Source organism: Pelophylax lessonae (assembly GCF_965119305.1).
Source record: "Pelophylax lessonae genome assembly, chromosome: 5".
In the NCBI taxonomy this organism is placed as follows: Eukaryota; Metazoa; Chordata; class Amphibia; order Anura; family Ranidae; genus Pelophylax; species Pelophylax lessonae.
Window position 1 is genome coordinate 314,211,051 of NC_138772.1, and position 12,370 is coordinate 314,223,420.

Here is a 12,370-nt window from a genome sequence, read left to right on the forward strand (position 1 = left end):
GTGAAATTTTACTTCCAATTTTCTTATCGTGTGTACGGGCCTTTAGTCTGTTCTTGATTTTGTAACTGTCAGTGGAGCTGATTTACAGAAACTGGAGAGCGTAAAAACTGGTGCAGCTCTGCATAGCAACCAATCAGCTTCCGTTTTTTTTGCCATAGCTTAATTGAACAAGCTGAAGTTAGAAGCTGATTGGTTACCATGCACAGCTGCACCAAATTTTGCAATCTCCAAGTCTAGTAAATCAACCCTGTTGCATCTAGCTGAATAGGTGGCACTCAACAAATGCAAAGGTGGTAAATGGTGCTAGACAAGTTTGTGAAACATAGGGGTTGATTTACTAAAACTGGAGAGTGCAAAATCTGGTGCAGCTGTGCATGGTAGCCAATCAGCTTCTGACTGATGACCCTTTCACACATACGGACCGTTTATTTCATCAGTTCAGTCACGTTTTTTTGTCATTGTTTTTTTTCAGTCAACATCAGTTTTTTATCCTTCATCATCAGTTTTTCATTCCTTTTTCATCCTTTGTCATCAATTTTTTATCTGTTGGTTATCCTTTGTCATCAGTTTTTCATCCGTTTTCATTCATTTTTCATCTTTTGTCATCCGTTTTTTATCCGTTGTCATCTGTTTTTCATCCGTTTCGTATCCTTTTGCATCCGTTTTTCATCCATTGTCATTCGTTTTTCATCCATTGTCATCTGTTTTCATCCATTTTGCATCTGTTGTCATCCATTGTCATTCGTTTTTTCCTCCATTGTCATCTGTTTTCATCCGTTTTTCATCCGTTTTTCATCCAGTCTGTTTTTTTAACGGATGAAAAATAGAGCTTTTATCTATTCAAAAAAACTGATATTGAAAGAAGCTGATGAAAACTGATGTATATGAATGATCATCCATTTAAATCTGTTTTTCCATAGGAATGTATTGATGCCTGTTCTTCATCCATCAACAGATGGATGAAAAATGGACAGAAACGGTCCATATGTGGGAAAGGGGCCTTAAAGCGGAGTTCCACCCTAAAATAAAATTTACCTCCATCTTCATGCCCGGGGTCACCTGAAAAACAAATGGATAATTTTTTTTTTTTTACTTACCTGGTTTAGAAGAAAATATACTTACCTTACTTCCTCTTCCTCCCCTCGGCGGCCACGGCGATTCGTCACTTCCTGGCTTGCAATGATTCCTGGGAGCTGAACGTCATCGCTCCCAGGAATCATTGCGCCTGCACCGGCCCCGACGTCAGTTCCGGTGCAGGCGCCGTCATACCTTGCTAAACAGCTTCTGGGCATGCCCAGAAGCTGTGCAGGGATGACGCTGCGACACCGGAAGTGACGACGGGGCCGGTGCAGTGCATCGTGGGACCGAAGAAGACGGAAGAGGATGCAGAAGAGGATCGCGCTGGCTTCAAGCTGCCCACACCTGAGATGGCAGCGCTGGACAATACATTTTCAAGGTAAGTATTTCTTCTAAAAGGTAAGTGTAACCCAGGACAGATCAGAGGCTAGCCATTGTGGAATGTACTAGCCCTGACTGTCCCGGGGGTATTTTTATTAAAAAAAGTATTCCCAGGGTGGAACTCTGCTTTAAGCTTGTTCAATTAACCACTTTACCACTAGAGCATTTTGCTGTCTTACGTCTGGGCCACTTTTTGCGATTCGGCGCTGTGCAAATTTAACTGACAATTGCGCGGTCATGCGATGTCGTACCCAAACGAAATTTACGTCCTTTTTTTCCCACAAACAGAGCTTTCATTTGGTGGTATTTGATCACCAGTGCGATTTTTACTTTTTGCGCTATAAACAAAAAAAGAGCGTTTATTTTGAAAAAATAACAATATTTTTAACATTTTTTTATATGAAATTCCCCCCAAAAAAGATGTAAAAACCAATTATTTTTAAAATTTTTGGCCAATTTGTTTTCTGCTACCCATGTTTGGTAAAAAAAAATCGCAATAAGCGTATTTTGATTGGTTTGCGCAAAAGTTATCGCGTTTACTAACAAAGGGAAAGATTTATGTCATTTTTGGTGTTTTTTTTTTTAACGAGTAATGGCGGCGATCTGCGATTTTTCTTGTGGGACTGCGACATTGCGGCGGACAGATTGGACCCTTGACTGACATTTTTGACACTTTTGGGGGTACCAGTGACATTACTGCAGTAATCAGTGCTATAAATATGCACTGTTACTGTAAAAATGACACTGGCAGGGAAGGGGTTAATTTTATTGGAGAGGGAGGGGTTAATGTATGCCTGGTGCTTACTGACGTGTGGGGGGGGGAGGTGACTGTGTGAGCCAGGGACAGATCGGATGTCCAGCTATGCTGAACACTCCGATCTGTCACTCCCTGTCACTGAGGAGATCCGCCCGCTCTGTTTACACAGGCGGGCGGATCTCCAAACTGGATTCCCCGACGATCGGGGCAGAGCAGCGGCGATCGCCGCCGCTCCTCCCCTGGCCCGACTCCCGCTGTGAATGAAAACAGCGGGAGCGCGCCTCCGGCGGCGCGCGAGCGCCGCCTACAGGGGAGGAGTCTGGCGACGTAGGTCTACGTCGTCAGACCTACAAGAGCCACTTTGCCGCAGTAGTACTCCGGTACTCAGCGGTAAAGTGGTTAAGCTTTGGCAAAAAAAAACCTGGAAGCTGATTGGTTTCGATGCACAGCTGCACCAGATTTTATACTCTCCAGTTTTAGTAAATCAACTCCTTCATGTCTTAAAGAGGAAGTAAACCCTCCTCTGCAAGTTGTACCTATAGGTAAGCGTATGATAAGGCTTACCTATAGGTACTGTAAATATCTCCTAAACATGCACCGTTTAGGAGATATTTACCTTACATGCATCCAGTAACGTCACTGGCGCATGCGCTCTGAAGGAACGGCCGCCGGTGCCGTTCCTTCAGAGCCCCGTCCTGTGACCGTCGGCTCCCGGAAGACGGGCGACTGAACATGTCGCCCGTCATACAGGTAAGCCGGCGGCACGGTGGGGGCTCGTTCTGAGGTAAGTATTTCATAATGAGCTAGTATGCGATGCATACTAGCTCATTATATGTTTCTCTTTCAGGGTGTAAAAAAAAAAAAATCGGGTTTACAACCTCTTTAAGCAGCTAAACTCACAGCCAGCAATTTTTGAAGCACTCCTCCATGTAAAGGAAAAGGACACACACTTGTTATTTGCAATATGTAGCCAAGTGCAACAAGAACAGTAGCTTATTTATAAAGTTTGGCAACTTATATGTTTTCTTTTGGCCACAAACTATCACTTAAATATATAGGATTGTCAAGGAAAGTTTTAGTGTTGAAGTTCTACTAATGAAAATTACTAAAGTAAAAATTAGATTGCAAGATATAAGCCTTTCCACTTTGCTGGAATGTGGATTTATGCTTCATGATCTAAGGACTATTGCTATGGGCACAAAGATGACCTTGACATATATTATTTGATGCAAGCGAATGCATTGTTTGTACATTGGAAATTGTTTTTCTGTTCAATAAAACCTTTCTGATTAAAAAAAAAAAAAAAAAAAATTAGATTGCAAAAGCATTTCTTAAGAAATATCACTGTAAATGCAGCAAAAGTCAGAGCATTGCTATTTGGAAATATGTTACTTCTTGGAACCTCTTTCAGTTTTAAATAAAGGGCTTTGGGTTTTTTCTTACCAGTCCTGTTGAGCTGCGCTGGACAGCGTTGCTCAATACAAGAACGAAACAATTTGCCTTATGTCCTTTTGGCTTCTTTGGCTTCATTGTGCACTGAAAAAAAAGGACATATTCTATTTTTGCACAGCATGTTTTGATGGAACTGGAATGAGCTGCAACGTGAAGATTAACACAGAAGTACAAAGAAATGGAAAAAAAAATTGCAACTTTTAATGAAGCAGTACATTGCAGCGCATTCGCACTGCATAGCAGCGCACACAATATGCACACAATAATGTGTGCTGTGTGGTGTGAACAAGGACTTTATAAATTTGAGAGAGCATTTCTTACCATGGGCCTCGTTTATATGACAGTGTTACTCACCCCCAAGAGTATGTGAGATCAGGCAGCCAAGAGGGGACCTCTGATCACTGACGTTTCTTCAAAGTGTCAAAAAAAAAAAACAATATAAAGGGCCAAAATAAATATTTTAGAGGTATGCTTGCATAATTAAAACATTTTCAAACTCAACATTTAGACTGCAAGTAAACATGTCCCCAAGAGTATGCGAGTTCAGGTAGTCAAGAGCTGAGCACTGATCACTCACACTCCAACAAAGTGTCAAGCTTACAAGGGCCAAAATAAATATTTCATAAGTATGCTCGCATAATTTAAATTTTTTTAGACTGAGTATTCAGACTTCTAAAAGTAAATCTGTGTCCAAGGCAGGGAAAAGTAACTGGTTCACCTAATAGCTACTCTCCCCTGCAAATACATCTGCCATGATTGAAGAGAAGTATCTGTTACTTCCAAGGATTAGGGGTATGACTCACTCCCCTTCCACCATGGGATAGGATCAATGCTTGGTGACTGTCCATATGCCACTTAGAGCTGATGCTAATCTTCGTCTGTTTGCTCCTGACAGCCAAATGGAATAGCAGGGGAGGAAAAGAAAGGTGAGTATATCTTTCTAGGGAGGGTGGCAGTTAGGTGAACATATTAGAATAGGATCTTGCTGCTCACAAGTGGCTGTAATTCAAGTCAGTAGTCTGTAAGGGGTGCACCCCCTGTCACTGCCGCAGAGATCAGGATAAACAAAAATTTCCGATGGCTGCACTCCCAGAGACAATGCAAAATGGCTTTATTGGAAAAAATGAAAAGCATTACAAGACAGGCATACAGGCAGGGAGGAAGGGAATAGGTTGACGCGTTTCACACGATAAATGTGCCTAGTCAAAACCACAAAGCTCTTTCATCATGTGAAACATGTCAACCTATTCCCTTCATCCCCTGCCTGTATGCCTGTCTCGTAATGCTTTTAATTTTTTGCTAATAAAGCCATTTTGAATTGGCTCTGGGAGCGCAGCCATCTGAATTTTTTGTTTATCCTGATCTCTGCTTGTTGCTTTGCACAAACACAGGTTCACATTAAGCCCTGTTAGAAGAGTAGCTTGAAGCTTGTGGACCTCCGATGCAAAAGTTGATCTGGCCCCCCACTACCACCTGCCACTTCCGCTGCACCCCAAGATACTCCTGGTGGGCTTGTATGTAAAGGAGGAAACTCAGAGGGCCTGGCCTGGGGTGGGCAGGCCCCTGATGTCCAAATTCACATACAAGCCCACTGCTTTTACCCCCCAGCTTAGAGAGTGGCCTGCCTGCACCCACCTTGTGTGCATGTGCACAATTAAGCAGGGCGGGGAGGGAGGGGCTGAGCAGAGAGTACACAACTGGGGTAAAGGGCTTGCCTTATCACCCTGTGTAGGTGAAAGCGGAAATTCAGAGGGCCCAGCCCCTCTTAGTATACTACGTTACCTATGCAGTGTGATGCAGCAAGCGCTTTTCCTCAGCAACACACTGTAAAACAGGGGTAGACAACCTTTGAGAGGTGGAGATCTACCTGAACAACATGAAAGAGATCAAAGATCACTGGGGTTCGAAACCCCTTTTAAAAAAAAAAAAAAAATTAACTAGCAAGGCCTAACTAAATATTTAGGAAAATTAAGAAAAATATAATAAAACAAAGGTCACTGTAAAAAATATAAACTTAGCCTACCTTAAATGTGGACAGTGTCAGTAGAGCTATGGACAGTGTCAGTAGAGCTATGGACAGTCACAGTGTCAGAAGAGCTATGGACAGTGTCAGTAGGGCAGTGGATAGTGTGTGGATATGCCTGTAAGACAGTGGATGGTGTCAGTAGGGCAGAGGTTAGTGTAGTAGGGCAGTGGATGGTGTCAGTAGAGCAGAGAACAGTGTCAGTAAAGCAGTGGACAATTTCAGTTGTTTTTTTATCATTTTATATATTTTAATATTTTTTTCAATTCTATGTTGTTATTTTGTACAATTTTTTTTTTTTAACAGCCCTATTGAGGCCTTTGGTGAAATATCAGGGGTCTAAACAGACTCCTGATGTCTCACTTTTGAGGCAGAAAAAGGAGATTGAGGACACAGTCTACTACAGTTTACTATGCTTCAGTTATGAATGAACACAGTGAGTGATCAGTACCAATCACTCACTGTGTTCATTTAGAAAAGGAGGGGCCATTAAATGACATACTGTATTTACTTGTCCCTTCCCCGCTCTCCATCCTGAAACATCCCCTGCAGCAGCCAGCGATAGAGAAGAGGAGGGGAGGTTGCAGCATTGCTGGGGGGCACACAGAGGGGCCTGGACAGCAAAAGGTAGGGGAACTTGAACAGGAGAGGCAGCAGGGGGCAGCATTCACTGGAACTGATCCCCTTTCTTGCTGCAGCAGCTGAATGCTGGCAGGATGGAGAGGAGGAGAAGCTGCCATTTTCAGCTGCTGCAAGAGAAATGGGGGATCGGTTCAAGCAAATGCTGACTCCCCTCCTGTCCAGGTTCCGTAAAACCTAATGTGATAGGGAGGCCACATGGGCCCCCTGGAGAATGGGTGGGGTCGCCATTGTGACACCTGCAACCCCTGACGCTACACCCATGCCTATTGTGATTGATTTTATTTAATGTGGCCTTGAAGAGAAGCCATCTTTACAAGCTGTGTCTAGGATAAAGGGAACTTTTCCAAAGATAAGTACTTACAGCTACCAAGATGCAATTTTTTTGTAATATTAGTGTATACACATTAGTGGATAATGCCGGTTCCCCTTAATAGGGAAACCCCACCCAATCATGAAAAGTCAGTATTAGATTGAATCCACTGAATGAAAGCAAAAACCAAATTTTCATTTTAAATGAAAAAAGTAATGCACAAAAAATACTCTGCACTGCATAGATAGTATGTTATTTGCAAGCCATATATTTTAGCAATAAAACTGTTTTCACTCAAAGCCCTCATTAGACCTTATTAATCCAGCCAACATGTGTTTGGTTCCTGTCTTAGACCATTTGGGAAAGGGTGAGACCAGGGGTAGGCAACTTTTGAGAGGTGGAGATCTACCTGGACAACATGGAAGAAATATAAAATCACAGGGATCCCTTTTAAAAGAAAAAACAAAAAATGAATGGGTACCCAAAAAAAGACAGCATGAAGAACACAGGGGTTTATTTACTAAAGCTGGCGAGTGCAAAATCAGGCTCACTTCTGCATAAAAACCAGCTTCCAGGTTTTATTGCTAAAGCCTAATTGTACAAACTAAGCTTAGAAGCTGATTGGCTACTGTGCACAGTTTCTGAGTGCACCAATTTTAGTAAATCTAGCCCAAAGTGTGTCACAGTAGTGTCCCCTGCCCCCCTTTTCATTACTCCCCCCCCATAGTAGTGTCCTCTGCCCCCTTCAAATCACCAAGGAAACCCCCCCAATGTACAGTAGTGTCCTCGCCCAAAGCTTCACTCCCCTACCTTACACAGATGTACAGAAGAGCATAGAGTGGGAGGCAGCACAGTTCTGGATAGAAGGTGGGAGCGGGAGCTGCCAGAGTTAACTTTTCATATTAACGAGCTTGTGATTGGTTGCTAGGACTGCCCTGTGTCCTAGCAACCAATCACCTGCTGGTTAACTTGAAAGGTTAACTGGGGCAGCTCCCACACTCCATCCAGAAGTGTGCTGCCTCCTGTTCTCGGCTCTACTGTGAGGATGAAAGCGGCGGAGGCTGAGGGCGTGCTTGCAATCTCCCCGTTGCCTGCCTGTGGTTGATGGGTTGCTGCCCCCCGGGTTACACCATCTGTGAAGTTTTTACTGCTGTCTGTGACTTTATTAGGAAAATTTTCCTTCACTTCCTGTTGTTTCACTGGATCAGGAAGTGGTGAGAAATCTCCCCAATGAAGGCACAGACAGTAATAAAAACCAATTACAGATAACCCTCCATTCTGAAGAAAGTTTTGTCCAAAATTAATTCTCAAAATGAACCATGTTATTGTATGCCAAGAACTGGATTAGTAGCAATCTTTATACTAAAGCCTGTTTTTTGTAATTTTACAGCTGTTCTGAGTACGGACTTCAAGAGATTGAACCTGGCACCAATATATCTGATGCTGTTTGTGATCATCTCAAAAATACTCGTAAGGGTGTGTCATGAGTTGACAAGAACATTTACAAAGCATGCATGTCATTGATTTACAATTGTGAGCATAGGTGTGCGCAGCCTATTGCATTAGGGTGTGCACCCCAAAGTTTAAATACGCATGCATGTGTTTGCCTACATGTATATGGCCCCGGTACATTACTCTCCCTGCTGGCAAAGTGAAATAGAAGTGTGTGGCACTTCTCTTATGGCAGAGCAGGTCCGAGGGAGATCTTTCCCATCTCCTCACTGGCAAACAGAGCGATAATGCTAATGTGCCCTAGGTGATTAGGGTGTGCCCAGGCACACCCGGCACACCCTGTGCGCACGCCTATGATTGTGAGACTGTGTGGTTTTATAGCATTAAGTATCATTCTTCCATTCATAAAAAGTTCTCTATTGGTGAGCTCTGTATTCCCGTATATTTGTATTACAAACATGTTCTAGAATTTTATGTTACCACATTCATGCATACTATATGTAAAGAAACACAAATAAATGGAACACATTCATGGAGCTTCCACTTTGTTAATACACCACATCTATGTGATTATAAAAAAATATAATCAATTCTATTTTCTCCTTTTTTTTTACAGTGGCGGAGTTGATTATCCTTATCATTTTTTCAATTGTAGCACTGGCTGTGCTTTTATTCATCTGTGTTTTGTGTTATATGAAGAAATACAGTATCTTGAAAGGTATGTATGCTTTCTTTAGAAAGTTAAAAAATCAGCTATATTTCAGGATTCAGCAGGTATTGGGCAGGTTTGTATCAGCATACAGCAGTACAATGAGTGAACAAGAAACCACAAATCAATAACAGTAATATCTTAATCCAGTGTAAAATAACTGCCATGTAAGCCAGGAGCTAAGTGGAAAGCATTAGAACAGGAGTAGGATAAAAGCAAAAGTAGAGGGGAGGGGAAAAGGGAAAGGGGCAAGGGTGAAAAAAGAATAATAATGGCGGGGCAATAGAGGGGGAAGAGAAGGAAGGGGGGGGGGAGGACTCTTCACCATCTGTATTCACCTGCAACATTCCAAACATTTGCAATTGACTTTCAAGAAGCCTGTGCATAATCAGCTGTGGAGGGGCCAAGGCCGGATCATCCAGCCAAGGTTGCCAGAGTGAGTAAAACTTTTTTTGTGCCTTTTTGTGTTGGTAGGTAACTTTTCCCTGATTAGGGAGCTATTAACCTGGGTAATCCACTGCTGCACCGATGGGACTCTGGTGGAAATCCAGTATCTGGTTATGAGTTTACGAGCTATGTATAGCAGACGAACAACAGCCACATGGGCATTGGGGGGGGTCAAGGTTTCCACCTCCAGAGCCCCCAGAAGACAGATCACCGGATCACGAAGCATTTGAAAATTATAAACTCTGGATATTGTGGCTATTATCGTGGACCAATATCTAAATAGTTTGGGGCATCTCCATAACATATGTATCAGTGTTCCCTGTTTCCTATCACACTTCGGGCACAGGGGGGTAGGCCTACAGCCCCAATGGTGAAGCCGAACAGGCCTTCTATACGCTCTGTGGAACAGCATGAGGTGGGAAACCTTTTGCGCGGCCGAGACCGAAACCAGGGGATTAGAGGAAAGGCACAGCTCCCATGTTTCCCCATCAATGGGACCAAGGTCCTCCTCCGAAGCTGCCCTGGCAGAGAGAGTGGCCGGGTCTTGGAGAGAGCTCAAAAGGGCAACATAAACATCAGAAATCATACCCTTCTTGTCAAGGGCTTGAAATACTTCTCCCAGCAGTCTATTAGGGGTGAGATGCAGCGGTGTAAGCCTGGCCTGAGCTGTAATAGCGTGTCTGAGTTGCAAAAATCTAAAGAAACACTGTAGTGGCACGTTAAATTCCCCTTGCAACTCCTGGAAAGATTTCAGCACCCGTCCCCTAAACAGTTGCGTCATGAAGCATACTCCGGACTTCTTCCAGATTTCTGCTTCCTCCAGGTGGAGGAGCTCCTTATAGTTCCGATTGTCCCAGATGGGGATCTCAGGCAGGAAACCCCCAACTTGGAGCATCGCCTTGACACACCGCCACACCATACGGAACAGAGCAACTATTGGCATACCCGCTGGCAGGTGTGCAAATCCAGCCTCCAAACGGACCAGGACAGGAGAAGGGGAGTACGCCAGAGCCAGCATGGCTCACATGGGATCCAGTGGGTCCAGTTTCCCCCAGCCCCCCATGTGCTGAACCTGGGAGGCCAGGAAATACACCCGGGGGTTCGGCACCGCCAACCCGCCCCATCCTTCCCCATCTGGAGGGTGGATAGCTTAATTCTGGCTACTTTCTTACACCATATCAGTTCTCGGAATTGGGATTCTATCCTGTGGAACCATCGTCTAGGAATCCACACAGGGGTGTTGTGGAAAACATATAGCAATTGGGGTGCCCACACCATCTTGATAAGGTTGATACGGGCAGCGACAGAGAGCGGCAGTTTGCACCAACTCGTGCATTTAGAGCGTAACTTCTGCAGCAGAGGCACTAAATTCAATGTCAGGTAGTCAGAGGGGTCCGGTGTCACCTGTATGCCCAAGTACTTGAACCTGTCCACTCCCTCACCGATGATGCGCATGAGGGGAGAGGGGTGGGAAGAGGGTCTAAAGGCATTAACACTGACTTGTCCCAATTAATGGAAAACCCCGACAGCGAACCGAAATAGTCTATAAGGGACATTACCGTGCGCAGAGAATCCTGAGTATCGCCTAGGTAAAGGAGGGTGTCATCTGCATATAAGGAGATAACATCTTCACGCGACTCCCGTCTGAACCCCACAATCCCGGGGGAGGCCCGGATGGTATTGGGCAGGTTACATTCCCTATGAACTTTTATATCTTTCAAGATTTACCATGGTGAGAACTCTGCTCTAAAAGTAGATCTATAGGCAAAACGTTTTTTTTTTTTCATTTTGGATAGAAAAAGGGAGGGTTATAACCCTGTCAGTTTTTTTTTTTGTTTGTTTTTCTCTTGCCATCTGTGACCCATTGGGGAGATTCACCTTCACTTCCTGTCCCATAGCCAAAACAGAAATTGAGAGGAAATTGAACTGAATTCCTTGCCCCCCCCCCAGGTCACCACAACTAATGTCCCCATTGGAAGAGTTCCCCTCTATTACTTTTCTGGGGCCCAAAATTTGGGATTTTCTTTAAATTTTACTTTTATTGATAATGGTAATACAGGACAAATAGAGTGGGTGAATCTCCTTAATGGGGGCACAGACAGCAAAACAAATCTGGCGGGGATTCTAATTCACCTCCACTCTATCCAAAACTAAAAAAACAAGTTTTTCCTTTAATTATACTTTAAAGCAAAACTTCAACCAAAGGAGGAAGCTCTGCTGTTTCTCCTTGGACCCCCCCCCCCCCTCCTCTCCCATATTTGGAATGTCTTTTTTGGGGGGAGAGAGAATATCTGACTTTGCACTTCCAGTTGGAAAGGTTTGGCGATCTAAACAGAAGTTGGCCCCTCCCTTCCCGCCTTCCCCCACAGCCGCTTGGGATGCGTCAGGTCCCAGGAAACTGAGGGACCATGCAGGCAAGCTGTGCAGCCGCAAAAAGTGACAGTCAGCTTAAGACTTCGGCCCCTGGACTCGAAGACCAGCAAAGAGCCAGGTTAGGTGAGGACAGCTCTGGATCCTGGGACAGGTAGGAGTGTGTTTTTTTTTTTTAAAGCTTACAGAAGGACTGACGCCACTCCAGATGAGACCAATATGTTCCTTGATAACTGAGTGCAGGTCAAGTCCGCGGTCTGGCCAAGTATATCCAAAAGAGCAAGAGGTGACCGCACTTCAAGATGCAAGGAAATCTTTATTGTATAACATCATCCGACATAGAGTAATAAAATCATACAAACTTCATGACACACATGGAAGGAACAAGATCGATGCATTTCACGAACCCAATTGCTTAGTCAAAACCAGTTTTTTTTTAACATCATCAGCTACGGTATTTGTAGCTGCTGACTTTAAGGAACTTCACTACATCTGAGCACCACAAACCAAAAATGCTATTTAACCGCTTGCCGCCCGCCCGCCGTCATATGACGGCGGAGCGGTGCGACCATTATCCTGGGCCGCCGTCATATGACGGCGGCACTTTAAACAGGGCAGGCGCGCGATCGCGTGCGCGCCGCCCTGCACCGCCGGTGTCGGGGTGTCCCCGGGACACCCCCCGTCACCGGCAGGGGGGAAACAGCCAATGGGCGTGGCTGTTTCCCATGTGATCGGCTGTGTTCCAATGAC

The 12,370-nt window shown here is 44.4% G+C and overlaps 1 protein-coding gene across 1 annotated transcript in view; it reads left to right on the plus strand.

Moving 5' to 3' along the window:
* TNFRSF11A (TNF receptor superfamily member 11a) overlaps positions 1-12,370 on the plus strand; it is a 131,725-nt gene that overhangs the window by 103,289 nt on the left and 16,066 nt on the right. The window contains exons 6-7 of the mRNA XM_082259312.1: positions 8,033-8,118; positions 8,711-8,812. Of these exons, the coding sequence (XP_082115438.1) occupies positions 8,033-8,118; positions 8,711-8,812 (188 nt within the window). The remainder of the gene's footprint in view (positions 1-8,032; positions 8,119-8,710; positions 8,813-12,370) is intronic.